The sequence below is a fragment of the Halichoeres trimaculatus genome, unplaced genomic scaffold (assembly GCF_033239565.1).
Source record: "Halichoeres trimaculatus isolate MK-OKI-2021-1 unplaced genomic scaffold, fHalTri1.1 fHalTri1_scaffold_23, whole genome shotgun sequence".
Lineage (NCBI taxonomy): Eukaryota > Metazoa > Chordata > Actinopteri > Labriformes > Labridae > Halichoeres > Halichoeres trimaculatus.
The window spans coordinates 9,867,515-9,892,024 of NW_027437201.1; the positions used below are offsets into that span (position 1 = coordinate 9,867,515).

The 24,510-nt window shown below is 42.2% G+C and overlaps 1 protein-coding gene across 2 annotated transcripts; it reads right to left on the minus strand.

Moving 5' to 3' along the window:
• Positions 1-480: 480 nt before the first annotated feature.
• On the minus strand, positions 481-23,638 carry six3b (SIX homeobox 3b). 2 transcript variants are annotated; one of them, XM_074664029.1, is made up of 2 exons: positions 1,786-2,514; positions 481-1,253 (listed from the first exon to the last, which is right to left on the minus strand). In XM_074664029.1, exons 1-2 carry the CDS (start codon positions 2,478-2,480, stop codon positions 1,133-1,135), a joined length of 816 nt encoding a protein of 271 aa, XP_074520130.1. In that variant the 5' UTR covers positions 2,481-2,514; the 3' UTR covers positions 481-1,132. The 2 variants fall into 2 exon arrangements, 1 of the variants encoding a protein (XP_074520130.1); XR_012597544.1 differs by lacking the exon at positions 1,786-2,514 and adding an exon at positions 23,276-23,638 and having other exon boundaries at positions 1,178-1,253.
• Between the last annotated feature and the right edge of the window lie 872 nt (positions 23,639-24,510).

Consider the following 24,510-nt stretch of genomic DNA (forward strand, 5'->3'; position numbering starts at 1 on the left):
TTTTACTAACCTAAATCAAAAAGTACAGAGGCTCAGAAGGGCTGCTATAATCCATTTTTATGCAGTTCTCATGAGATCACGCATAATGATTTATAAAAGCTACAAATATTTAATCCACTTTGGAAGAATTTGCACTTGAGAAAATGTATGAAATACTCTGAGGTATTGTTAGAACAAGTTCAACAATTTGACATTATAGCAGCTCAATCACTTTAAGTTGCCAATAATTAATAATTTCTACCCTGTTTACTTTTATTATTTCAAATTATGCTTTGAACAAATACTTTTGATACATTTCGAATCTCCTTGTATTTTGCTGATTCATTTGGTTAAAACAGAATAAAATATTGAGGTCATTGAAGAAAGATGGGCACAACAAAAATAATAAGTTAAATAGTTTTATTTTTACAAAATATCAAAACATTTTTCATGAAATTCAACAAAGTACAAAATCACAGTTTATACAGAGAACTCTGTGGACTTTAAATAATAGGATTAAAAGAAGGGATGTAAAAATGTTCAACAGACTGAGTAACAGGGAGGTAGACTTCAGTGCTGGTGGTGTTGATTGTCTACAGCAGTGACACCCAGGCGTACTGTCCCACCTCAAAAATGACTACTTCCATCCAAAAACTAATAACACATAATTAGAGGGAAATACGAATGATTATCTCACTGAGAGGCTGAAAGGTTTCAGTCTGTAAAGGTCCTTTCACGTAGGGGTCCACAGGTTAAAGTCCAAAAGGGGTCCTCGGCTTGATGTCTCATTAATGAGGTTAATGATGGTCTAAGCTGGGTCATCAGATGTGAAGCCTCAACATCCAGTCATGAGGTAAAAAAAGCAAAAATATGTTGGTCTCAATCTGCAGCTTTTCATCATTAAATTGTAAGCATGTAAGGATAAAAAGTTTAACTTCAGGGAGGAGGGAGAAAATAAAACCTTGTCTAACCCAACAATGATTGTTTGGTTGGTTTGGGTAAAAGCCATGATGAAGCAGTTCTTATGCATCATTTTGTGCTTTCAAACCCTGACTGCTAACCCTTTGACGGAGAACAACATCCCTCTGTCTCCTGTGAAATCCTTTACAGGCCATCTCAGGCTGCAGACAATCCATGCCATAGAATTAAAGTCTCACACATCCAAGTCAGAGTCGCTGTCTGTCACTGAGAGAAGAGTTTCTCCATCTACTCGCTCCCCGCTTTCATCTGGGCTGAACTCTCCTCTGCCTGGACACATCCGATGGTGCTGCAGCCTGAGGAAAGAAGGATGATAAAGGTTAAAAGTTTTACCATCATTTGAATAAGGTGTGAAAATAAGAGCTTTTGATTAAAAAAGACCTTCACTGTGGTGTTTATGTTAAAATAAACGCATACAGGAATCATACATTAAAAAAATTACAGACATCCCTGACATCTTCTGTCGATGCTGGGTGAGCAATTTGAACCTATTCAGGCGCGTTCTGCCTTCTCCTAAAGGATCGTTGACCCACACTCTGACCCCGAAGTAAATTAAAGTGAGGGAGAGTGAGGGGAAGACACAGACGTCACAATGAAAACAAAAACCTACAAGTTGAGAGGTCGTGCGCTTTTACGCATGAATGGCCCTTTTACGCACAGCTTTGGCTGCATGTGGAGAGAAAACCGCCCCAAAAGTAAGTCATCGAATATGACACGGACACATTTCATAGAAAGAAGAGCTTCCTTGATTTTGATATAACGGAAGAATTAGGTCACCTCGCGCTGCCAAACTCAGCGGTGAACTTGTTTGGAGTATGAGACACAAACCTGTTTTTGGCTGCTGCCGCTCTGTCTCTCTGCCTCCGGTTTTTGAACCAGTTCCCAACTTGAGTTGGTGTGAGTCCGGTCGCATGCGCCAACTCGCGCTTCTTCCCGGGGTTGGGATACGGATCCTGCAGGTACCACTCTCTCAGCAGCCCCCGCGTGCGCTCCTTGAAGCAGTGCGTCTTCTGCTCTCCGTCCCAAATGGTCCTCGGCAAAGGGAACTTCTTCCTCACGCGGTATTTGTCAACGGGACCGAGCGGCCGCCCCCGGAGTTTCTCCGCCTCCCGGTAATGAGCTTCGAGCCACATCGCCTGCAGTTTACCGTGCGAGGCGCGCGTAAAGCGGTGCGTCTCCAAGATGTGATAAAGCTCACGGAAACTCCCGGTGTGGTAGGCCACCACGGCGCGAGCCCGCTGCACGGACTCGTGCTCAGAGATGGAGTCGCGACCGTCTGCGGTCACCGGGAGTGACCAGAGGAAGCGGGCCAGCCGCTCGATGTCTCCGGTCTCCTCCAGGGTCTCGCAGACGCTGGCGATCTGTGCAGCGGAGAAACACAATCCCGGGAGAGCAAGAGGAGGACACGCGGAGGGAGGGTCTCCCGGAGATCCAGACCGGGCAAGGAGAGGGGGTCCATCTGTGAAGTGGGGCAGGAGGATCCGGGAAGCAGAGAAAAAGTCGAGCGGTGACCTGAACACCATCTCGATGTAGAGGTGATGGCAGCGAGAGGAAGAGTCGCTCTGACACAAACTGACAGCAATCTGCCGAGGTCTGACTCTTTGAGCTCACCTGGGAGTCGGGGAGGGACATGGAGTCCGACTCCTGATTGGACAGCCTTCAGCTGATGCGGGGTTGTCATGACAGCGCTGTCAATCAAACGGGATTTCTGGACACAGAAAGCCCCTTTGGAGAGGATACCGGTTTTTGAGATCACTTTGTTCCATGAGCTCTGAACCTGATTCAGATGAGCTATACTTGGTGACAATAAACTGGGCTTTTCTTGTTGCCAACCTGTTTATATGACATTTTTGGTGTCTACAGACTCTTCCCCCTGTGTTTAATATTTACCTTTAAGAACTGATTTTTTAACCTCAGTACGAAAAAGTAATAAAAGTAAAACACGTCAACCATGAGATACCCCAGAAGGAGAACACAGACAGGTTGGGGCCACAGTGCATCATTCAAAGGAAAATGAGAAGACAAACTTTTCTGAAGCTGAACCAAGCAGACATTTTTTGCCTCTGATCAGCTGAATCTCATAACCTCTGATGCCCTGACAGTAAGCCTCTCTCATTGTTAATAGCAGTAATGTGCTCAGGGTGATTGGAAATCTCACCCAGACCTGAAAGCGTATGTTTCCCTAAGTGGTCTCCCTGCACTCTAATCACTTTCTAATCACTTTTCTATTCTCTAATATCCGTAAGTTCAGAGATAAGCTGCGCTCCGGCTCCATTCTGTTAGCTTGGATTAGCATCCGGCCGATACAGCCTGCTAACATTAGTCTAATAGAGCTGTGTATTCAATCAGCATTAACACATTAGAGCTGGCCATATGCTTTGGAGTGTGGCACTCATCGTGTATGAAATATGAAGATTAACTCTACATGTCTACCTTATACCTTTATGTTGGACAAAGAAGAGTGAAATGCACCTTTATACCAACAGTTTGCATCCTTTGTTGTACACAAAAACTGGCCTGCCACTGAGCTTCAGTGCAGATGTGTTGGGCGTGAAAAAGGGGGTCACCCAGCTTAAAAAGGGGTTAATGCCAATTACCTAAACAGACAGATGTCCAGCGCGGTGCTGTGAAGAGATGTGTGCCAGTTTTTCATCCCTGATGAGGCGGACATTTCATTCTTAACGTGTTGATCCCTGCGTTTTTCATTGAATGAAATGTCGAGTAATGTTAACATTTAAACATAAAATTAACACAAAAATGAAGGTGAATGAAACTGAGCCAAATTTTCAGTGGAAACGCTGACATCACACTCCGCTTGGCGCTTTACGCTTTTGTTGTGATAACTTAAATTACCATGCCCAAACCGGACATCAATAAGAGCAACAATGGCGGACAACTGTGTCGTGCTTCTGGTTTGTGGAGGGGTATGTTTCTACTGTAAAGCTGTTGTTTATATTATAGTAAACATTTAGACCTCGTCGTTTTCAGTCCCTCAGCGTTTCCGTGTGAACAGGTATTTTTCACCGCATGTTTTGCGTTTTCGGGCGAAACCCTGTCATGTAAACGGGGCCTCAATGTGCTCTTCTTGAGATGCTTCAGTGTCCAGAAAAGAACACTACACATCTGTGTGTGTGTGTGTGTTTTGAAAGCAGGACAATAGACAAACACACACACACATCAGTCTCTGAGCGACAGTCATGGTCAGAGCTCTTCCAAGTTGAAAAGACATTCTTCCAGTTGAAGCAACAAGGACACACCACACACTCAGGGAAGACAACCTCGAGGTGTGTGTGTTGTGTGTGTTATGGTGGTAAGTGGGCGAGTGTGTCATGATGGCGACAATTAAGTGAATTCAGCTACATCTTCCTTTCAGGTGCAGCACAATTAGCAGGGAGGTGGAGGGAAAGCGGTGTGTGCTGAAAGCGGGTGGATGACACTTCCAGGGTGGCTGGAGGAACACAGTGAGGAGACCAAGTGAATGGCCTCAGCGTCTCCTTATCCCCTGTAAACAAAAGACCGTCTCCTAATTAACCCCTCCACTGACCTCAACAACTTAACACTGACCTCTTAAGCCCTGAAACTTTAACCCTCTCACCCCGTCTCATGGAGGAGGCCGTGCAGCCCCCCTAACTCCCCGCAAAGCCTCCTCCTCGTTAAGTCACTAATCACTTCCTGGGTCTTTGTTGTGCTTTTGTGCTCTCACTGAGCTCCAGGAGAGTCTGGGGGACAATGGTGACCAAAAAACAGGAAGGAGGAGGAGGAGGAGGGGGGTAAACTGTGGCAGATTGAGAGGGATGAAAATGGGGATGAGGAGAGAGGGGATACATGTTGCTTTTGTACGTGCTAACGCAGCGGCTGATGGATAATTGAGAATGGTAAAGCTGGTCCGTGAAGTATTTGGGTGAGAGTAATAACTGTGATTATCAAAACATTACTCAAACATAATGCACCAATTTTGGCCCATTTTCTGTCTTCAAATTTGCTTTTTTGGATTGAGAGAAACCTGAAGTCACTCTTATATTTGTGCCAATATGAGAGCCTGGGTGTTGTGATTGGTATCAGGGCTTGGAAATCTCGTGCATCCTAATTTTCTGACTTAATTTGTCATGTTTTCTTTTTAAGAAATTGTATAAAACCCTTTAAAATATGATCTACATTTACATCTGAGAAAAGTAATTGGTGTATCGATGAATCTAGTGCTAAGGAAAGCTGTCTGCAGATGGATGTGGTATTCCTCAGTGAGTGTGTCTTTGGTGTGTGTGGTCACAGTTTGACCACAGGTTGACCTCTGTCACAGAAAGCCGAGCGGCACAGGTACTCAAGTAACTGAACCTGAGCATCTAATCCTGCCTCCTGATTGGTCTGTAACACAACACCTCGAAGTTAATCCTGTTGCTCTTATTGGAGAGGCGTGAATGGAGCTGTGTGAGGGCTGAAACATCTGGAAGGGAGACGGTTTGTTTGTTAGACAGGCTTCACACGTGTAAACACAGAACCAGGTTTGTGACACACAAACACACACACAGATGCTCACAAATCAGCGTCCACATGTGACAGATGGACGATTAGCGCTGATATTAAAGCACAAACACCTGACACATGAATAAACAGAATAATCTGATAATTTGACTAATAATCTGTTTTCTAGGCCAGATGTGAAGGTGGTTATGCATCATTACCCTGTGCTTTGTAAACGTTGCACCACTCATGTTCTAATTAACAGCTTGAGCAAAGCACACACAGCAGCAGCCCAACAAACAAACACCAGTGGACAAAAATACAAACAGCTGGAGTCTCGTCTACGTTTAGCTGTGGAACACAACATCATCCTAATGTAAGGACCAAGGTTATAATAGTTAACTAAAATGAAACTAAAAACGAAAACTAAAATTTAAAATACATTGCGATTAACTCTAACTAATAAAAACTAAAATGAAACTAAAAAGGAAAACTAAAATTTAAAATACATTGCGGTTAACTCTAACTAATAAAAACTAAAAAAGAAAACAAAAACGATAAGTAAACTAAAACTGTATCTTGTGTTCACAAAACTAACTGAAACTAACTAAAATGATAGAGAAAATGCCCTTAGTTTTAGTTTCTGACAATATTAATAGCCTTTAGGATTTAAATTAATCCGACACATTTTCCCAACCAATTTTACGTCAGTGTTCCGCAGTTGTCAGCGCCGTACGGCACCATCATAGCGACGTACTGGGACGTGCTTGTTTACTGCACTGACTGGCTGTGCTCTGTGCTGCGACAAAACATAGAGGAGCAATGAATTAGAGCATCAGTAATAGTTTAATTGCATGTGAGTCTGACTTTAATTGTATTTCAGACTGTCTTTCTTGTTAGAGTCCAAGTTTCTAAATATTTAAGCTCATATCATATTGTTTTATATTGTTTTAGATTATATTAATTTTATGTAATTTAGGTTTACATAATTTCTATGTAATTTATATATATATTTTATTATTAAGTTTATATTATTGTTTTGTGTTGAAGGCAGCAGCCAACAGATCAGTATCAGTATCAGCATTGACTGAGCAGTGAGCACTGTGTTGGACTTGAAAATAAACAAAATAAATAAATAAAAATAAAATACAGTAAAAAAAATATTTACTCTGACCTTTTTGAATCCTGCACCTGGTTAATAAGATGTGAAAAACTGAAACTAAACTAAAACTAAGCCTTGTTGCAAAAATCAAAACTAAATAAAAACTAAAATGCCTGCTCTAAAACTAATTAAAACTAAACTGTAATGACAAATCCAAAACTATTATAACCTTGGTAAGGACATGGCATGCACAGCTAAAACGTCGTCCTGCTGTTAAAAAGACAACTCACTGCTTCAAAGACAATCATATGAAAGATATAAGGCAGATTAAGTAATAACACAAATAACTGAAGAGTTTAAAAAAGGGGAAAAACACAACATCAGAACTGACTAAGAGCAAGTCAGAATCTAAATGAAACCAGACTCATAAAAGTCACTTATCATGATTTAAAACATTTTTTAATGGATGAAGAAGTGTTGAAAAAGACTTTTTTCTTAAATCATATAGGGGAAACCGAAGCACTCGGAGTAAACCCGTTCATACACACTGCACAGCTACAACACTACGGAACGCATTCCTGTTCGTATGATAAACGTTGCCTTTGTCCAGTCATGTCAAGTATTTTTTGTGAATTTGCAGCTGTGTTTAGGAGCAACCCCAGTAAACACGTCACAAAGGCGGCGTAGTGCTAGTCAAAATGACAAAAGCAACGATAGCAGCAGTCATACATATCACTTCAAGTGGTAATTCACCTATTTTCCTATATAACGTAATCAGCAAATTCTTTACAAGCTGAAGAAGAGTTGAAATTCTTAAAACTGTAGTTTTGACTGTTCTGATACAGAATCTACAGATAGCTGATAATGAGAAGCTAAGGTTCCTAAAAAACCCTCGTGTGTCACGTCTGGGCAGTTTGTTATGGTCATTGTCAGACTGTGCCTGGTCATTGTTGTCTATTTCTATTTCTGGGGTTGGCTGCTCTAAACTTTTCACTGCACTACAGTTAAAAGGACACTCTAGGAGGTCCTCTGGTTGATCTGTGTTACTATTATCATTATTATTGGATGGTGAAACATTGTCTGGGTCAGGCCCAGAAGAAGTGGGCTGATTTGGGTCAACAACAGTTAAAAAGCTTAAAATACGGCTAAGGAATCTCATGTTGTCTCACAGTCGAGTCGAGAATAAAATAAATCCAAAGAAGAGTGTGTAGCTGAACACCTAGTCCCTGTGAAGATGAAGGGTCACAAAGATGATAGGATTCCATCGATGATGTCACAGTGGCCTATCATGAGATTTGAAAAAAAACAAATTAAAAAAAAACAGAACCCCAGTTCTCCCTGTAATTCTCCTTCAACTTTAAGAAACTATAACTTCAGCTTACTTCCACTTACAGACTTCATTTTTGCTTTAAAATGTTCACTAATTTTTTAGCTTCACATATCTGAAATAACTCTTTAATATCTTTAACTGTTTTTGAGAACTTACTGTTTAACTCACTGTATCCTCTGCTCCCAGAGTGCGGAATATCTTCAGCTAGCGTGCACCAGCAGCTGATGAGACTGCTGAAACCTGATGATCAACCTGCCATAAAATTCACAAACTTGACTCAGATGAAACAGAAAAGGCGTTCAAATTTTCCCTGAATTCTCCTGCTTCTAACAACTAAACACTAGTAAATTGGAGGCAATGGTAATTGGGCAGCCAATAATACATGATATTAAGCAGAAACATATATTTAAATGGGAAGAAAATAAAATAAAACACTTAGGAATTTTTATCACAAAAGATGCAAACAAGTTATTTGAAAAGAACTATGGAAGTTTGGAAAAATGTGTAAAAGAGGACTTCAGAAGATGGTTGATGATTCCACTTTCTGTCACAGGAAGAATTGAAGCAATTTAAAAAAAAAAAAACATTTTACCCAGATGTATGTTCTTTTTCCAAAATTTACCAATATGTATACCTCAAAATACTTTCAATAACTGGGATAAAAAATTCAAGGACTTTATTTGGGGAGGGAAAAAAGCCCAGATTAAACTTATAATACTCAAAAGAAGCAAATTATCTGGAGGACTAGCACTACCAAACTTACAAAACTATTATATGTTAGCCTAAATAAAAAAAATATTCTAGTATGGATGAACAATGACTGTAAAACCAAATGGAAAAGTTTGGAAACTGCACAAATGACTAATACGTTGAACAAACTCTTATTTAGTAATTTAACAAATGCAGCTGCAGATAAAATTGATAACACATGTATAAATAGCACTTTAAGGGCTTGGATAAAAGCGACACAAACAAAAGCACTTAAAAAAGATTTGGTGTATTTACGTGAGATAGCAAGTGACACAGACTTTAAACCGAGTATGATAGATGATATCTTTAGATTGTGGGCTGAAAAAGGTTTGACTAGATACCTGCAGTTGATTACAGACAAGGGGGTGGATACCTTTGAGAACCTTGTAAAAAGATTTAATATCCCAAATTCTCAGTTTTCTAAATATCTTTAAGTAAGAAGTTACCTTATGAATTTAATGGGTAACCATAAAACAATAAATGATATTCACCCCTTGGTTATATACATTGCCAATACATACAATAAAACTAACTCTAAGAACATACTAGGAAGAATTTATAAATTTATTGAAGGAGAGGTTGAGGGGGGTAAACCAAAAGCTCTGATCAACTGGGAAAATGAACTAAACATAAATATAACAGAAGAAGACTGGGAGAACATGAGTTCTCAATTGTTACTAGGCTTCCCCTCCACCCAGAGATATATGTAATATATATCTCTGCTGGAGTGACTGAACCCTTGGGTCAGGTGATGTGGATAATTTCTTTCAGACAAACCACCAGTGGTCATGGCTGACAGCCTACTTAAACCCCTGTCAGCCACCCCCCCAGTGATTTTTCTGATTCCACTTGGAGCAGCGTGGCGTGTATTGCTGAGTTCTTTGAGCTGATCAAAACCGTTCATACACACAGTCTGTGCCGCTTACCTAAGAAGGTTGGAGAGAGTGATTGTCTCTCGTGGTGGCTGTGTGGTTTAATCTTTTGAACTTCCTGGTTGTCGCACTCTCTGTGTTGGCGCAGGGTCTCTGTAAAGGGGCTTCTGTGCCAGATAACACACAACTTTCTCCCCGTCCCGATTGGGCAGTGGGAGAAGGCTCCGTGAGTTTGTGGACAGCGTAGGCTTTTTGTGTGTAAATGATAAACCAGTGTGAAACGTGTGGTCTCCGTGTGGAAACCTCACACGTGGATGACACAGGGCTCTCTTCTCTGTCCATTACGTGAGAAAGGGCTTGCGGTTTAAAGTTTATCTCTTTGTTTGGAAGCGCCGGCTCTGTGAGCACTTCGGCATGGTAATCCTGTGCGGGGGTCTCGCGAGATCTGGGCGTTAAAACTCTAGAGCAGGGGTCCCCAAACTTTTTCCCGTCAGGGCCAAACAACCTTTTTCTTCACTGATGGGGGGCCAGGGTCAGTTCGTAAAAAAAAGTGACAATCGCAGAGGTGTCCTAACATAAATATTTATTGTTTAACAGAAAGCCACACATAATCAATTATAAATAACTCGTTCTGGGATCTTGACAGAGAGAAAAAAAAAACAGAAAATAAATGATAACAATTTTGATGAAATATATAGCACTTTTTGTGAAAAAATAATAACCAAATGACTATTTTCAGGTTTTCAAGCTCGTTCAAAAGTAAGCCTATCTATGTTCATCAGTGTGAACTGTGGGCCTGCATCTGGCTGGTGAGCAGGTCAATGTCAGGCTCCATTTTAGTCACAGCCAGTCTCAAACACTGATTGAGATGTTCATCTGTCAACCTTGATCTCATTGGAGTTTTCAGGTGTTTCATGCGGGAAAAGGTTTGCTCGCAGATATATGTGCTGCCAAAAAGTGTGGACATCTTCGTTGCGTGTTTTTTAATGTTAGGGTACGTTTCGTTTGGGAGGGCAGCATAGAAGTCAATGAGACTGTTGGGCTTGAATGCGTCTTTCAGAGCATCACAGTTCTGTAACTCGACCAACACAAACTGATAAGAAGGCTGAGCTTCATAGATGTCGGGAACAAAGGGGTTCTGGAAAAGATGGATATCTTTGCACTACCATGTAGTTCACGGAATCGCACACCGAACTCTGCCTTCAGCATTTGCAGTGCTTCCACGCACTTCTCAGCTGGGAACGGGACCGCTGGGTTCTCTGCTGAGAGGTTTTGGGTGGCAGGAAGATGGACGAAGTTGTTCTCTTTCACTTGTTCCAAAAGCAGCGCTAGTTTCACCTCAAATGCTATTATGTGGGAATACATGTCGCAAATTAGTTTCCCCTGGCCTTGTAGCTGCAAGTTAAGGCTGTTCACCATTTCTGTCACGTCTGTTAAAAATGCTAGGTGCCATTTCCATTCTGGGTCGATCAGCTCTGGGACCGTTTTGTCTTTTAAATGAAGAAATGCATTAATTTCGGGTAGCAGCTCGTAAGAACGCCTCAAAACTCTGCCCCAGCTCAACCATCGGACCTCTGTGTAGTACAGCACATCGCCGTACGCAGACTCCAGTTCAGACATGAACTGTTGGAACTGCCTGTGTTTAAGTCCCTTTGCTCTGATGAAGTTTATGCATGACACCACAATCTTCATGACGGAATCCCACTTCAACACTTTGCAGCACAGTGCTTGCTGGTGAATCAGGCAGTGGACTTGTAACGGGGCGGTAAGATCCCGTTCTTCCATCTCCCGGTTCACGAGTCCAATTAGACCCCGAGACGCGCCAACCATACTAGGAGCTCCGTCAGTCGTGATGCTAACAAGCTTTGACCAGTCCAGGTTCAAATCTTCCATGGTTTGGCATACTTTGCCGAAAATATCCGCCCCCGTCGTAGTCCCTTTGAGACTTTGGAGGGCTGCCAGCTCCTCGCACATTTCAAAGTTTGCGCTAACTCCACGAATAAAAATGAGCAGCTGCGCTGTGTCCTGCACGTCAGTGCTCTCATCCATTGCTAATGAGAAAAAGTCAAATTCTTTTGTCTTCTGCTGCAGCTAGGCATATACATTACCCCCGATGTCTTCAATGCGTCTTGTGATTGTAGTCGCTGACAGACTCATGGCATTAAAGACATCTTTCTTCTCGGGAAACACCTCCTCCGCGACAGCATTCAAGCATGTCTTGACAAATTCTCCATCAGTGAAAGGTTTACCACTGCTTGCTATCAGCTGAGCAACCCGAAAGCTGGCTCTAACAGATGACTGGTTCAGCTGAGCTTGGCGTACAAATGTATTCTGCTGAGCTAACAGTCCACTTTCTAGTTTTGACCGTTTGTCTGCTCGCATTTGGCCTTGCAAGCTATCATACTTGTGTTTGTGACGGGATTCATAGTGTCAGCGCAGATTGTATTCTTTGAATACAGCCACCGTCTCTTGACAGATGAGACAAACAGCCTTTTCTTTGCATTGAACAAAAAAATAATTGTTTGTCCACTGCAGGTTAAATACCCTGCATTCTGAATCAATTTTTCTCTTATCTAATCTTTTCGCCATTGTTTCGTTTTCTAGACAGGGGTGTGTTCAGCTGTTTTTTTTAAGGGTGGGGTTTCAGCAAACTGCAGAAGGGTGGAATAGAAAGTCACGTTCTATGCATGTCTAAGTCTCGATCAGGTGGCCAGACTGAAAAAAAAGTCATAACGCGCCTCTGGCATTGCTCGGGGGCCGGGCAAAGTGCGGAGGCGGGCCGTATCCGGCCCGCGGGCCGTAGTTTGGGGACCACTGCTCTAGAGCGTGTGTGACTCTCTCCCTGTTTCTCTCTCTCTCTCGCATAGATATATATTCATAATAATAAAGAATGTAAATATATATATTTAAAAAAAAACATTTAAGGTCATGGCACCTTTGGATCATGGCTGTGTAGTGTGTGGAATTCAGCTGCCCATAGAGGATGGTCATGATGTGTGTGTGTGATGTCTGGGAGAGGAACATGCTGCAATGGCTGTTGATAATCCATTATCATGTATGGACTGCTCAATTCTGCCAAAACGATCCTTGGAGGCTTGGCTCTGTGTTTTTGAGCGTGGAGGTGGGATTACACCACCTCCTGTTCTCCAGCAGACCAAATGCCCTAGGTTAGAGGAACTTGGAGGTAGCTCCTGTGTAGATTTCTACCCCAAATCTCCTCTCAGACCTGGTGAAAGGAGCGGAGCCGAGGGTCTTGAGGAGGATGATTGTGATGATGAAGTCGATGTGTTAGGGATATCAGATGATGGTGAGATCCAGTGTATGGCTGACGAAGACGTACGGACCAAGGAGAGCAAGCCCCAGCAGTTAAGGGCACTGATTCAGAGAGCTTCTCAGGCTCTGGGGCTTGGATCGGTGTCAGGTCAAATCCCTCCCCCTTGATGTTTTGACGATGAAGAGGGATTCACAGAGGTTGAGATGCCATTTGGGATGCCTCTCCTTCCTGATATGGAGGACCTGATGCAGAAGGCATTTCAGACTCCCACCGCTAAGCTGGTCTTTTCAGCTACTGCACGACGAATGTCGGCCATGCAGGACAAGGGAAAGGTGTGCTGTGGTGTCTTGCCTCAGTTGGACCAGACTGTGTCTGCTCTCCTGTTTCCGTCCAGTTCTGGGGCCAGCTAGTCCATCAGGTGACTGCAAGATGCTGGATGCTTCACTAGCTAAACTGCATAGGGCAATGGCAGTTCAGACACAGCTGGCAAATACAGCATCTATATTGGCTCTGTACCAGCGGAAGTTAGTTCATCAGCTGAGTTCTGGGGCAGATGCCTGCCTTGTTTCAGAGATACAGCTAGTGTCGTCTATGCTGACAGCACTGATGAAGGAACAGGCAGTGGTCACTGGGAAGGGCATGTCTTCGCTCTGGGTAACCAGGCGTCAGCTGTATTTGTCAAAGTCAAAGCTCCAGTCAGAGGACAAAGGGGCCCTCCTGAAGTTGCCTGTTGTGCCGACAGCTATGTTCGGCCCTGGTGCCACTACTCTCTTGCAGCAAGCACAGGAGGCCCGGCGCTGTGCTAAGGAGGTTTCTAGTGCACTGACCGCATATATCAACAGGCAAGGCGGGTTGGTTTCTCCCCGCCTTTGCAGGCTGGTACACTGTTTGTGGCTTTGGGCACACCCCAGGTTTCTGTCCCTGAGGGCAGTCCATGTGCCAGGGGTGGAAAATCATGCAGCAGATCAGCTGTCCCGGGGGGGTCCAGACCCAGGGGGTTGGAGACTACACCCGAAGGTGGTCTACGAAATCTGGCTCCGTTACAGACATGCAGAGGTCAATCTGTTTGCGTCAGAGGAATCAACCCACTGTGCTCTCTTCTTTTCCCTAGGGGGAGACAATCCTCCCCTTGGAGCAGATGCTCTGGCTCACCCGTGGCCACAGACTCTGCTGTATGTGTTTCCACCATTTGTCCTCCTTCCATCCCACCTGCAGAGGGTACAAATGGGGGAAATGAGGCTGATCCTGGTGGCTCCAAAATGGCCACGCATGACCTGGTTCTCAGAAATCCCACCATTGCTGGACGGGACTCCGTGGGAGCTCCCAGTATGTCGGGATCTGCTGTCTCAGGCACAGGGAACTCTGATTCATCCCTTTCCTCAGGGCCTCCGCTTATGGGCATGGCCCCTGAGGGATCGGAGCTCCTAGCTATGGGGCTGTCTCTGTCTGTGATTTCTACAATGCAAGAAGCTCGTGCACCTTCAACAAGGGCGCTTTATGCACATCGATGGCGGGTCTTTTTGAACTGGTGCAAGGAGCACCATATTGAACCCCTAACTGCCTCTGCTCCAGCTATCCTTCAATTCCTTCAAGGATTGTTGGATGGTGGAAAGTCGCCCTCCACTCTGAGGGGTATGGTTGCAGCAATTAAGGCAGCGCAGGTGGGGCAGTACCAGTTGCCAGTAGAAAAAGACAAGCTCGTATCCCAGTTTCTTAAGGGTGCTAGGAGGCGTGCTGGCATAAGGTCACGGCCATCACTCCTGCCCTGGGACCTGGAGCTGGTCCTGCAGGCGCTTGAAGCACCTCCATTTGAACCTTTGGAGGCAGTGGACTTAAAGTGTCTGTCTTTTAAGTCTGCTCTTCTTTTGGCGCTGGCCACAGCCAAGAGGGTGGGTGAGCTTCATGCTCTCTCTGTGCATGAGAATCTGTGTAGATTCTTGCCCGAAGGGGCAGGGGTGTCCTTACGACCATACCCAGCATTCCTTCCAAAAGTCCCTTCCGCTTCTCAGCCAAATTTGGACATGGTTGTACGGTCTCTTTACTCTGTACCGTCAGAGGATGGAGAGCGTAGGCAGTCACTTGTATGCCCAGTCAGGGCAATCAGGGTATATGTGCAGCGTACAAGGGTCCAAAGGCAGACAGATCAGTTGTTTGTCTGTTTTAGGACAGATCTCCTAGGGCAGCCTCTGTCAAAGACTCGCCTTTCCCACTGGATTGTTGAGACTATTCAGCAGGCGTATATGGGGGTGGGGGTCCCTTTTTTCCGGCCGGTGTGCGGGCACACTCCACTCAGGGTATGGCAACGTCCTGGGCATCATGGCGTGATGCATCTCTTAGTGAGATTTGTGCAGCAGCCACCTGGTCTGCGCCGTCTACATTTGCTAGATTCCACCAGTTTAACGTGGCTGCAGGCACATCGTTCTGTGAGCGAGTGCTTGGGGCAGCCCGACAGTAATGGCAGATTCTTTCCCTGTCAATCAGCGTTGGATAGGCTGGTTGAGTGGCCTTTTCACCCCTCGAGTTGGGCCCTTGCGACTTGCAGGGCCAACTAGCCTTTGGTAGCGTCTGCCACCAGGGCTTTAGGCAGCAGCATCCTGTGTCTTGCGGAGCTGGCGAGCCAGGGGTGTGTATATAGTGTTTATGGTGTATATAGTTTGTTGGCACACACTGTTATTGTTGAGCACTTTGGTGGCGATGACGTCTCATTCGAAGCTCACGTGTCTCGGCATGGGCCTTTACTGCTCTATCCCATTGCGGTGTGTCTTACAGATCTCCAATAGAGACATATATTAAATATATCTCTGGGTGGAGGGGAAGCCTAGTAATGATAGAGAACGTATGGTTACATGTGTAACCAGGGTTCTCTGAGTGAAGAGGCCTCCCCTCCACCTCAAGGCCGCTCAGGGATTCGTTACATCAGATTAATATCACTGGGGGAGTGGCTGACAGGGGTTTAAGTAGGCTGTGAGCCAAGGCCACAGGTGGTTTGTCTTAAAGAAATTATCCACGTCACCTGACCCAAGGGTTCATTCACTCCAATAGAGATATATATAACATATATCTCTGGGTGGAGGGGAAGCCTCTTCACTCAGAGAACCCTGGTTACACATGGAACCATACATTTTAACACATGGAAAACAACAAACTCTCAATTTTGGAGAGAATTCTCCTGGAAACTTCAGATCAGATATTTTATAACTCCTATTATTCAATCAAAATTCAACAATAATGTCACACCAGGATGCTGGCGCAACTGTGGAGAAATTAAGGCCAACCACACTCAACTATACTCATATACTATACTATACTATACTATACTATACTATACTCATATACTATACTCATGTCCGATTCAGGAAGAACATTGGTCTACAGTTAAAGAGGAAATGGGAAAGATATTTTAATATGACCTCTCCTTAGGCCCCCAAAACTTACTCTTGGGAACATCATATTTATCTACTTATGTATTTAATTATTTATTTTCTTATTTTCTTTTCTTTTTTTTCTCTTTGTCCAGTGTTTTGTTTGTTTGCTTGTCGATCTAGGTGTTTTTGGTTTTTTTTTGCAGAGGAATTACCTTAATTATGAGGTTGAACTGGTGTATAACTTGTACAAAAATCTTTCATGTTTGATGAACTCTCGTTTGTGTATGCACCCCTATATTTGTGTTTTATGGGAAAGTATAATTGTACTCTTCAGTTGTAATGCCAAGGCTATTTAGATCGACATAATTTAGGTTTATCCTGTGTACACTCTTAAAAATGCAAAATAAAAAGTATAAACAAACAAAAAAATGCCCGCTCTAAAACGAATTAAAACTAAACTGTAATGACAAATCCCAAACTATGATAAACTTGGTAAGGACATGGCATGCACAGCTAAAATGTCGTCCTGCTGTTAAAAAGACAACTCACTGCTTCAAAGACAATCATATGAAAGATATAAGGCAGATTAAGTAATAACACAAATAACTGAAGAGTTCAAAAAAGGAGAAAAACACAACATCAGAACTGACTAAGAGCAAGTCAGAATCTAAATGAAACCAGAATCATAAAAGTCACTTATCATGATTTAAAACATTTTTTAATGGATGAAGAAGTGTTGAAAAAGACTTTTTTCTTAAATCATATAGGGGAAACCGAAGCACTCGGAGTAAACCCGTTCATACACACTGCACAGCTACAACACTACGGAACACATTTTTGTTCATATAAATATAAATAAACGTTGCCTTTGTCCAGTCATGTCAAGTATTTTTTGTGAATTTGCAGCTGTGTTTAGGAGCATCCCCAGTAAACTCATCACAAAGGCGGCGTAGTGCTAGTCAAAATAACAAAAGCAATGGTAGCAAAAATCATACATATCACTTCAAGTGGTAATTCACCTATTTTCCTATATAACGTAATCAGCAAATTCTTTACAAGCTGAAGAAGAGTTGAAATTCTTAAAACTGTTGTTTTGACTGTTCTGATACAGAATCTACAGATAGCTGATAATGAGAAGCTAAGGTTCCTAAAAAACCCTCGTGTGTCACGTCTGGGCAGTTCGTTATGGTCGTTGTCAGACTGTGCCTGGTCATTGTTGTCTATATCTATTTCTGGGGTTGGCTGCTCTAAACTTTTCACTGCACTACAGTTAAAAGGACACTCTAGGAGGTCCTCTGGTTGATCTGTGTTACTATTATCATTATTATTGGATGGTGAAACATTGTCTGGGTCAGGCCCAGAAGAAGTGGGCTGATTTGGGTCAGCAACATGTAAAAAACTTGAGATACGGTTGCAGCGTCTCATTGATCTAGGGCTCAAAGACAACCTTGGTGTATCACGTCTGGGCAGTTCGTTATGGTCGTTGTCAGACTGTGCCTGGTCATTGTTGTCTATTTCTATTTCTAGGGTTGGCTGCTCTGAACTTTTCACTGCACTACAGTTAAAAGGACAGTTAAAAGGACACTCTAGGAGGTCCTCTGGTTGATCTGTGTTACTATTATCATTATTATTGGATGGTGAAACATTGTCTGGGTCAGGCCCAGAAGAAGTGGGCTGATTTGGGTCAACAACAGTTAAAAAGCTTAAAATACGGCTAAGGAATCTCATGTTGTCTCACAGTCGAGTCGAGAATAAAATAAATCCAAAGAAGAGTGTGTAGCTGAACACCTAGTCCCTGTGAAGATGAAGGGTCACAAAGATGATGGGATTCCATTGATGATGTCATAGTGGCCTATGATCAAAGGCATCATGAGATTTGAAAAAAAACAAATTAAAAAAAACAGAACCCCAGTTCTCCCTGTAATTCTCCTTCAACTTTAAGAAACTATAATTTCAGCTTACTTCCACTTACAGACTTCATTTTTGCTTTAAAATGTTCACTGATTTTTCAGCTTCACATATCTGAAATAACTCTTTAATATCTTTAACTTTTTTTGAGAACTTACTGTTTAAGCAACGCCAACTTCTACGTTTTTTTCACTGTATCCTCTGCTCCCAGAGGGCGGAATATCTTCAGCTAGCGAGCACCCGCAGCTGATGAGACTGCTGAAACCTGATGATCAACCTGCCATAAAATTCACAAACTTGACTCAAATGGAACAGAAAAGGCGTTCAAATTTTCCCTGAATTCTCCTGCTTCTTACAAAAGGGATATCTAAGCAAAAGATTGTATCCTTTGGCCAGTGTGCAGCCAAATGTCAGACAAACCCTGTTTTTGCTCCCATGCAAACTCCATTGAGACTTGGATCAAACATTTCTGGTCAGAACAATTTGGAGGCCCTTTTTGAAATCGCCGCCCTGCTCTTATTTCTGGGTCCACATGTACAAAAACCACATTGACAGATTCATTAAAGTCTTGCCTTTCACATGGTGCACTTGTTGCTCAGTATTAAAAAAGTCTTAAAAAGTATTAAAAGTTGATAAATCAATTTTGGGAAATTAAGGCCCTTAAAAAGTATTACAAAGTCTTAATTGTGGTTTTATGAGGTATTAAATTTTATTGGTATTCAAGCTTTGACTCCAAAAATATCCGTGAATATTTATTTTCCTCCTTGCGACTGTCCCCTGGGCCCTGTTCTACAAAGCAAGTTCAGTTCAGCGAGATAGCCTTGGTGCTATCTCGCTGAACTGAGCGCGGTAGCCGGCGGTCTTGCTACACGGTTTTACAACGCTGGTTATCAACCTCATAAGTGGATCCAGCTAGGCAATGAGGGCGTGCACGCATATAAGGCGGAGCCCGCTGCATCTGACCAATCGCGAACATGGAGCAGTTTGGAGCGTCAGAGCAGGCCGGAGAGAAGAGGGCCGCATACTTCACACAGGAGGAGCAGGAGGTGATCATGAGGAAGTATGACGAGGTGAAACATGTAATTAACGTTAAAAGCAACACTGTTGCCGCTGCTAAAGCACGGAAGGAGTGCTGGCAGAAAATTGCTGACAGTCTAAATGCGTAAGTGTAGTGCAGTAAACATTCAGCCGATAAAGTTATAAAATAGAATAGAATTACTTTACTTAGAGTCAGTAGAAAAATACAAAAAATAAAAAAGAACAAAATAAAATAAAAAAGAACAAAATAAAATAAAAACATAAAGACTCCAGTTACAATAAGATACAATAAAGATTGTGAGAGGTAAATACACCAGCTATAAAGTAACGTCACTATTAGTTTTAAAAAGAGAAATTAAATACAATATTACAGCAAATCACACAATCTCAGGCCCATGTCCTCACTTTTGATAATGATGAAATAAATTCTTTTTTTTCAGCAATTTGGCCTTGAATAACCTGCCTTTAGTTTCATTTGTATTTTCAAGCTTTATTCCTTCTCAGCTGACATAATTTCTTTGAAAATGCAGACTACAACTGTTAACTTGGCGCCGCCCAAGTAGCTGCCTGTTGCAGCAGCTCTCTCCTCTTTGTCCGTTTCTTGTAATTCTTTTAGTCTCTTTTTCGTAATCTTTGTATTTGGAGTGGATCATTACTTTGTATGGTTCATTGCCGGTCACCAACACCAGACTTTTTGTGGCTTCGGCGATATTTTTTACTACTTTTCACCTGTGTTTGTCTGGAGATCCTACATGTAACCATGGCTGCATTGTTTACATGTGAACTGAGCTGTTAGCAGCCTGTAGCATGTCAATGCTAGCTAGTGTAGGGCTTGATGATTTCCCTCGAGCTGAGGAGGAGGAGATGAGGACGACGTGCTGGTTCTTGGATGTGAGCTGGGAGGTGACGACGTGGACCTGTCCTTACATCCATCGTTGTTGGTAATGTGGGATCTAGCTCCGGGGGATGAACGAGCTAGCCGTGCTAACCCAGCAGGATTGTGCTGTTCACGGAGCGGCTGGGTTAGCATTGGACGCCAGCCCCACATTGGAGGAGCTTCACCTGCTGTGAGCAGACAGGATCCAGAAGACAGAGACTGAACAGACAGCTGGGAAGGCTCAGTCCTGGACCCTGTGGAGGTGGAGACTGGCTGGGCTGGAGAGTGGTGGACGGGATGTCGTCATCTAATTTCTTATGGACCTTTTTGCAATTTCTATACACTTTCTTACTTTTGTTTTCTTAAATGCTGCTGATTTCACAGAAGTGTGATTGACTTAGAGTTACACTGTGTTAAGTGTTCCCTTTATTGTTTTGAGCAGTGTAGTTTATTAAACCAGTTTATTGTGCTACATCCTTTTGTATTGTTCTGTCTTCATTTGTATATTTTTCTTATTTAAAAACACATAACAAAAAAATTGTGGCGTTTTTTTTTTGGGCTCCAGAACAGATTGATGTCATTCCAATTAATTTAAATCAGGAAAAGTGATTTGACACACAGGTAATTTGAGTTACGAGCTCTGTCACAGAACGATTTCAACTCGTGAGTCAAGGCAAAACTGTTTCTGAAATAAAAACAAAAAAATGAATATCAGAATAAAACAAAACAGAGACTTAAAGTCATTCATATATTTAAGTATATATAAATGCTATGGCGTGGTTTGAGCCTGCAGCGGATGTACAGAGGCTGTAGTCCAGTGGTTGCAAAATATTGCGGTTGTTTAGATAAAGGAGGTGAGTAACGGGGGAGGGGAACAAGATTTAAGAATTAAAGAACATGACAGAGTGAGAGGAAGATGAAGATGATGATGAGGTCAGAGTGAGTGAAAGGTGGAGGAAAGGAAAAAGACAGAGGAAAGAAGAGAAGGAGGAAAGGGGGGGGGCAGTGGAGAGGGAGGAGGCAGTAGCCCTGGTCCTGTCTGGTGTGGTTTGGGGTAATCTGGTCTAATCTGCTGCATGTTAACCTATCTGAGCAGCCAGAGCCAGATTATCCCTCTAACAATGGCCACACGCTCATCTGCTAAATTACTCCACTCAAAATCATATGCTGCCAGGACACACACAGGGAGACACACGCGCACACACACACACACTCACTTCAGGGGATGGGGTAGTGCTCGGTGTATTTCACAACACTTTGAACAGGAATCACGCTTCTTTGACCTCTACTTTGGTTTTTAATCAAATCCCTTTGGAAGAAAGCCGTTTCTCTCATCCAAAGGTCGTCGTCATGAGCGTAGAAGTCCTTCGAAGTGAAAGGACGAGAGTGGGTGGAGGAAGAAAATCTCGAGTGAAAGCAAGGGAGGAAGTGAAAAAAAGACAAGAAGAAGAAAAGAAACATCGCTAGCTTTTTTTTCACTGACAGCCATTCATCTGTTGCTTTTTCATGAAGAGGTCAGCCAGGTCAGCTTCAGAGAGCTCAACAACCAACAAACCCAATCCTTACACGAGTGCAAATAATACACAAAGATTGTTCCACAGGGCAGGTTCAGTGTCACTGCGTTTGCTGCTCTGTGAATGGGTTTACTGAAGCAGCTTTTCAAACAGCTCCAGGTGAAAGGTGACGGAGGCACGGACCAAGTTTCTAAAGGAGATCCAATCAATTTAAATCAAAGCGAATAAGGAGGGAGGAGGAAGGAGGCAGGCTGGAGAGGAGAAGGTGCGTGGTCGTATGTATGTTTATGTAAATCGAGCTAAAGAGAACAGACGTGAGAGCTCCTCTTCGAAACTGTACTTTGTTGTTATCCATCCTCTAAGGACCATGAAAAACTGAACCTGCCTCTTGGATTAATCTTGTTTTATAGTGTAGTTATACAAAAAAAAAAATTAAAGTGACAAAGACTACAGATGGACTTAGGTGGGCGCACAAACATGTCTCACAGGTCAGAGTTTATGTTTTATCAAATGAGGCTTAACATGGAATCAGGGGGTGAATCAGTCTGAGGACACACTCCGTACCCCACCATCACCAAATTAAACACCCCCCACATACACACACACAAGCACACACACACAAGCACACGTTATAAATACTGTAATATATTTTGATTGCTCATCCACACTTATGCTCTGCAATCCCATAATCCCACTCCAGATTGAGAACACCTTTCAAGATACGATGTGATTATGATTAGGGATTATGATCAAATTATGACAGAGTGACAGATTAGACAGGGGACATATGTATGTGTGTGTGTGTGTGTGTGTGTGTGTGTTTATGTGTGCTTGTGTGTTTGTCGGTGCAAAGGTGTATGTGAATACGGCAAATAATGTAATTTATCCTCGATCTTTGAAAGTTTTCGTTTTACAAAAGCACCAAACATGTCAAGAAAAAAAAACAACGAATAAAAGAAACTGTTCATTTTTGTTCCCACACAGTTTTCTGAAAATATTTGGAAGTGGAGAACTGGATTAACGCAAAAATATAATACACACGTCTTTGGCACGTGCCCCGACAAACAAAATCCATGACAATCTGTTCATAAATTTGAGAGATGCTTGAAATCTAATCCTTGAAGAGCATGATTGATAGGTCAGGTCTGGGCTGAGAATTTTCACAGAGGAAAACACCTTACACTTGGTCTGATAAATTTGTGAAGCTCTCTAAAACCTTTTTTAAGTCTCTGAAAATCATGGAATTGGAATCAGGAACTGATAAGCAGCTTAATCTGGACCAGAATCGCAGAAGTGTTGTGGGAGTTCATTCACCTGCATGTCAACAGGATTCACAACACAAGGACATTTTTACGGTGGCTGGTGTCAGATGATTTGCTAACCAAAAACACTTTAAAAAAGAAACAACACAACCACACCAATGAAAATGCATATTTAACACATAAAACACATATTTATCATAGCTTAAGCTACAAAAGAAAATGTTATACTTACTCTCCCAACTTTTCTGTGTCCCTTAGGATAACCGTCCATTAGAAAACTGCTAAAGTCGACCTCTTAGCTTCTGTTGTGGCTGTTTGTTGTACTTCAGTCATGTTGTGGTGTTTGCCTTTGTGTTTTTCGTTGGTGTAGTTGTGTTTAACCATTAGCAAAGCATTTCAAATTTGTAAATCATCTGACACCTACCTATCAGCTCAACAAAAATTTAGCAGATTTTTAGCAGGTGTAGCTACTTACAGCTTACATAGAAATCACCCTCAAACACAAAACTCAGGTAAAATAAGCCACCTGATAGGTACTGCATTTGAAAGCTTTATGCGGGTACATCACCTGTTAAGATGTCCTCCAGGTGTCTCCACCTTCAGCTGCAAAACAAATGTCCAGAATGAATTTAATCGTCTTCCTCTTTCTTCTTCTTCTTCATCCCCTTCTTCTTCTTCCTAACTGTTAGAGTTAAAGATACCACTGCTGAGGTAGCTCTTGGGATTTCACTTATCACCACCAACAGCTGGTAAAAGCGCCATGAGTGGACAATAATTTGGTTGTTTCTGTTAAATATTATTGAAATGAGATTGTTTCTGATAATGTCTAAAAAAACCGTGTCCGTTTCTGTTTAAAACACCTTATAATATTGGTGGATTTTTCTCTCCACATCATGAGTACTCGAATTTTCCCGCCTGACGACCGACGTCATATGGGCGAAACCATGTAAAAGGGGTGGGGGGGGGGGGATACCTTAAAATAACTCCTAAATAATTATAAAAAGTTACGAGGACAAACGCGTTTTTAATAAAAGAGTATCACACCAATTTTGTGAAATACTGCCACATTAAGATCTTTAATCCAGTTCTCCCCCACCTTTTTTTTCTCAATTTTGGATATTCAGAACCAAATAATGAACAGCTCTAGATCTAGAGCTGTTCATTATTTGGTTTGTGCAATGTTAAAACACGTATCTACCTTACCACAGTCTTCAAATATCTGAAATGATATTTTTTCAACGAAAAAGTGATTGTCACGTTTATTTGCTATGCTGTTTATTGATTAAAGATACCTGTAGATAAGACTTTCCTGGTGAAAATGAACATTTATGATATTCACAACTAAATGACATCAGTCATTTAAAAAGACAAGTACCCTTAAAAAACGACGTTTTGACAGAAGGCATTATTGATATCCAAATAAAAAAGATGTTGAAATGACCATTTGTAGATCACTTTATCAATTATTTCAGTTTTTACATTGAGATTTTAACAGCTTCTTTATTTTGCTATCCATCAAAAATACTCCAGATGTCTTCAAAAGTATTAGTCAGGCACCCCCCCCACAAAAAACCCCCCCACAAAAAAAAAAAAAAAAAAAACATAGTTCAATACTTTTCCATGATTAAATTTTTAAGTTTGTATGAATTGTATGATAAGATAAATAATTATCTGGTTTGTCACCGTTTGATGACAGGCAGCCAAAAATAAAACACCTTAATGTTGAGTTAAACTTATTTTTTGAAGAATTAAAAATTGCTGGAATCACTTTTTAAATTACCAATTAACTAAAAGTGTATGTAA

Bases quoted from the DNA above. Each gene is read 5' to 3' on its own strand.
- six3b (XM_074664029.1), bottom strand. From the start codon at position 2,480: ATGGTGTTCAGGTCACCGCTCGACTTTTTCTCTGCTTCCCGGATCCTC. The intron at 1,254-1,785 runs GTTTGTGTCTCA...TTCTTTCCTCAG, and splicing joins GCGGCAGCAGCCAAAAACAG to GCTGCAGCACCATCGGATGT.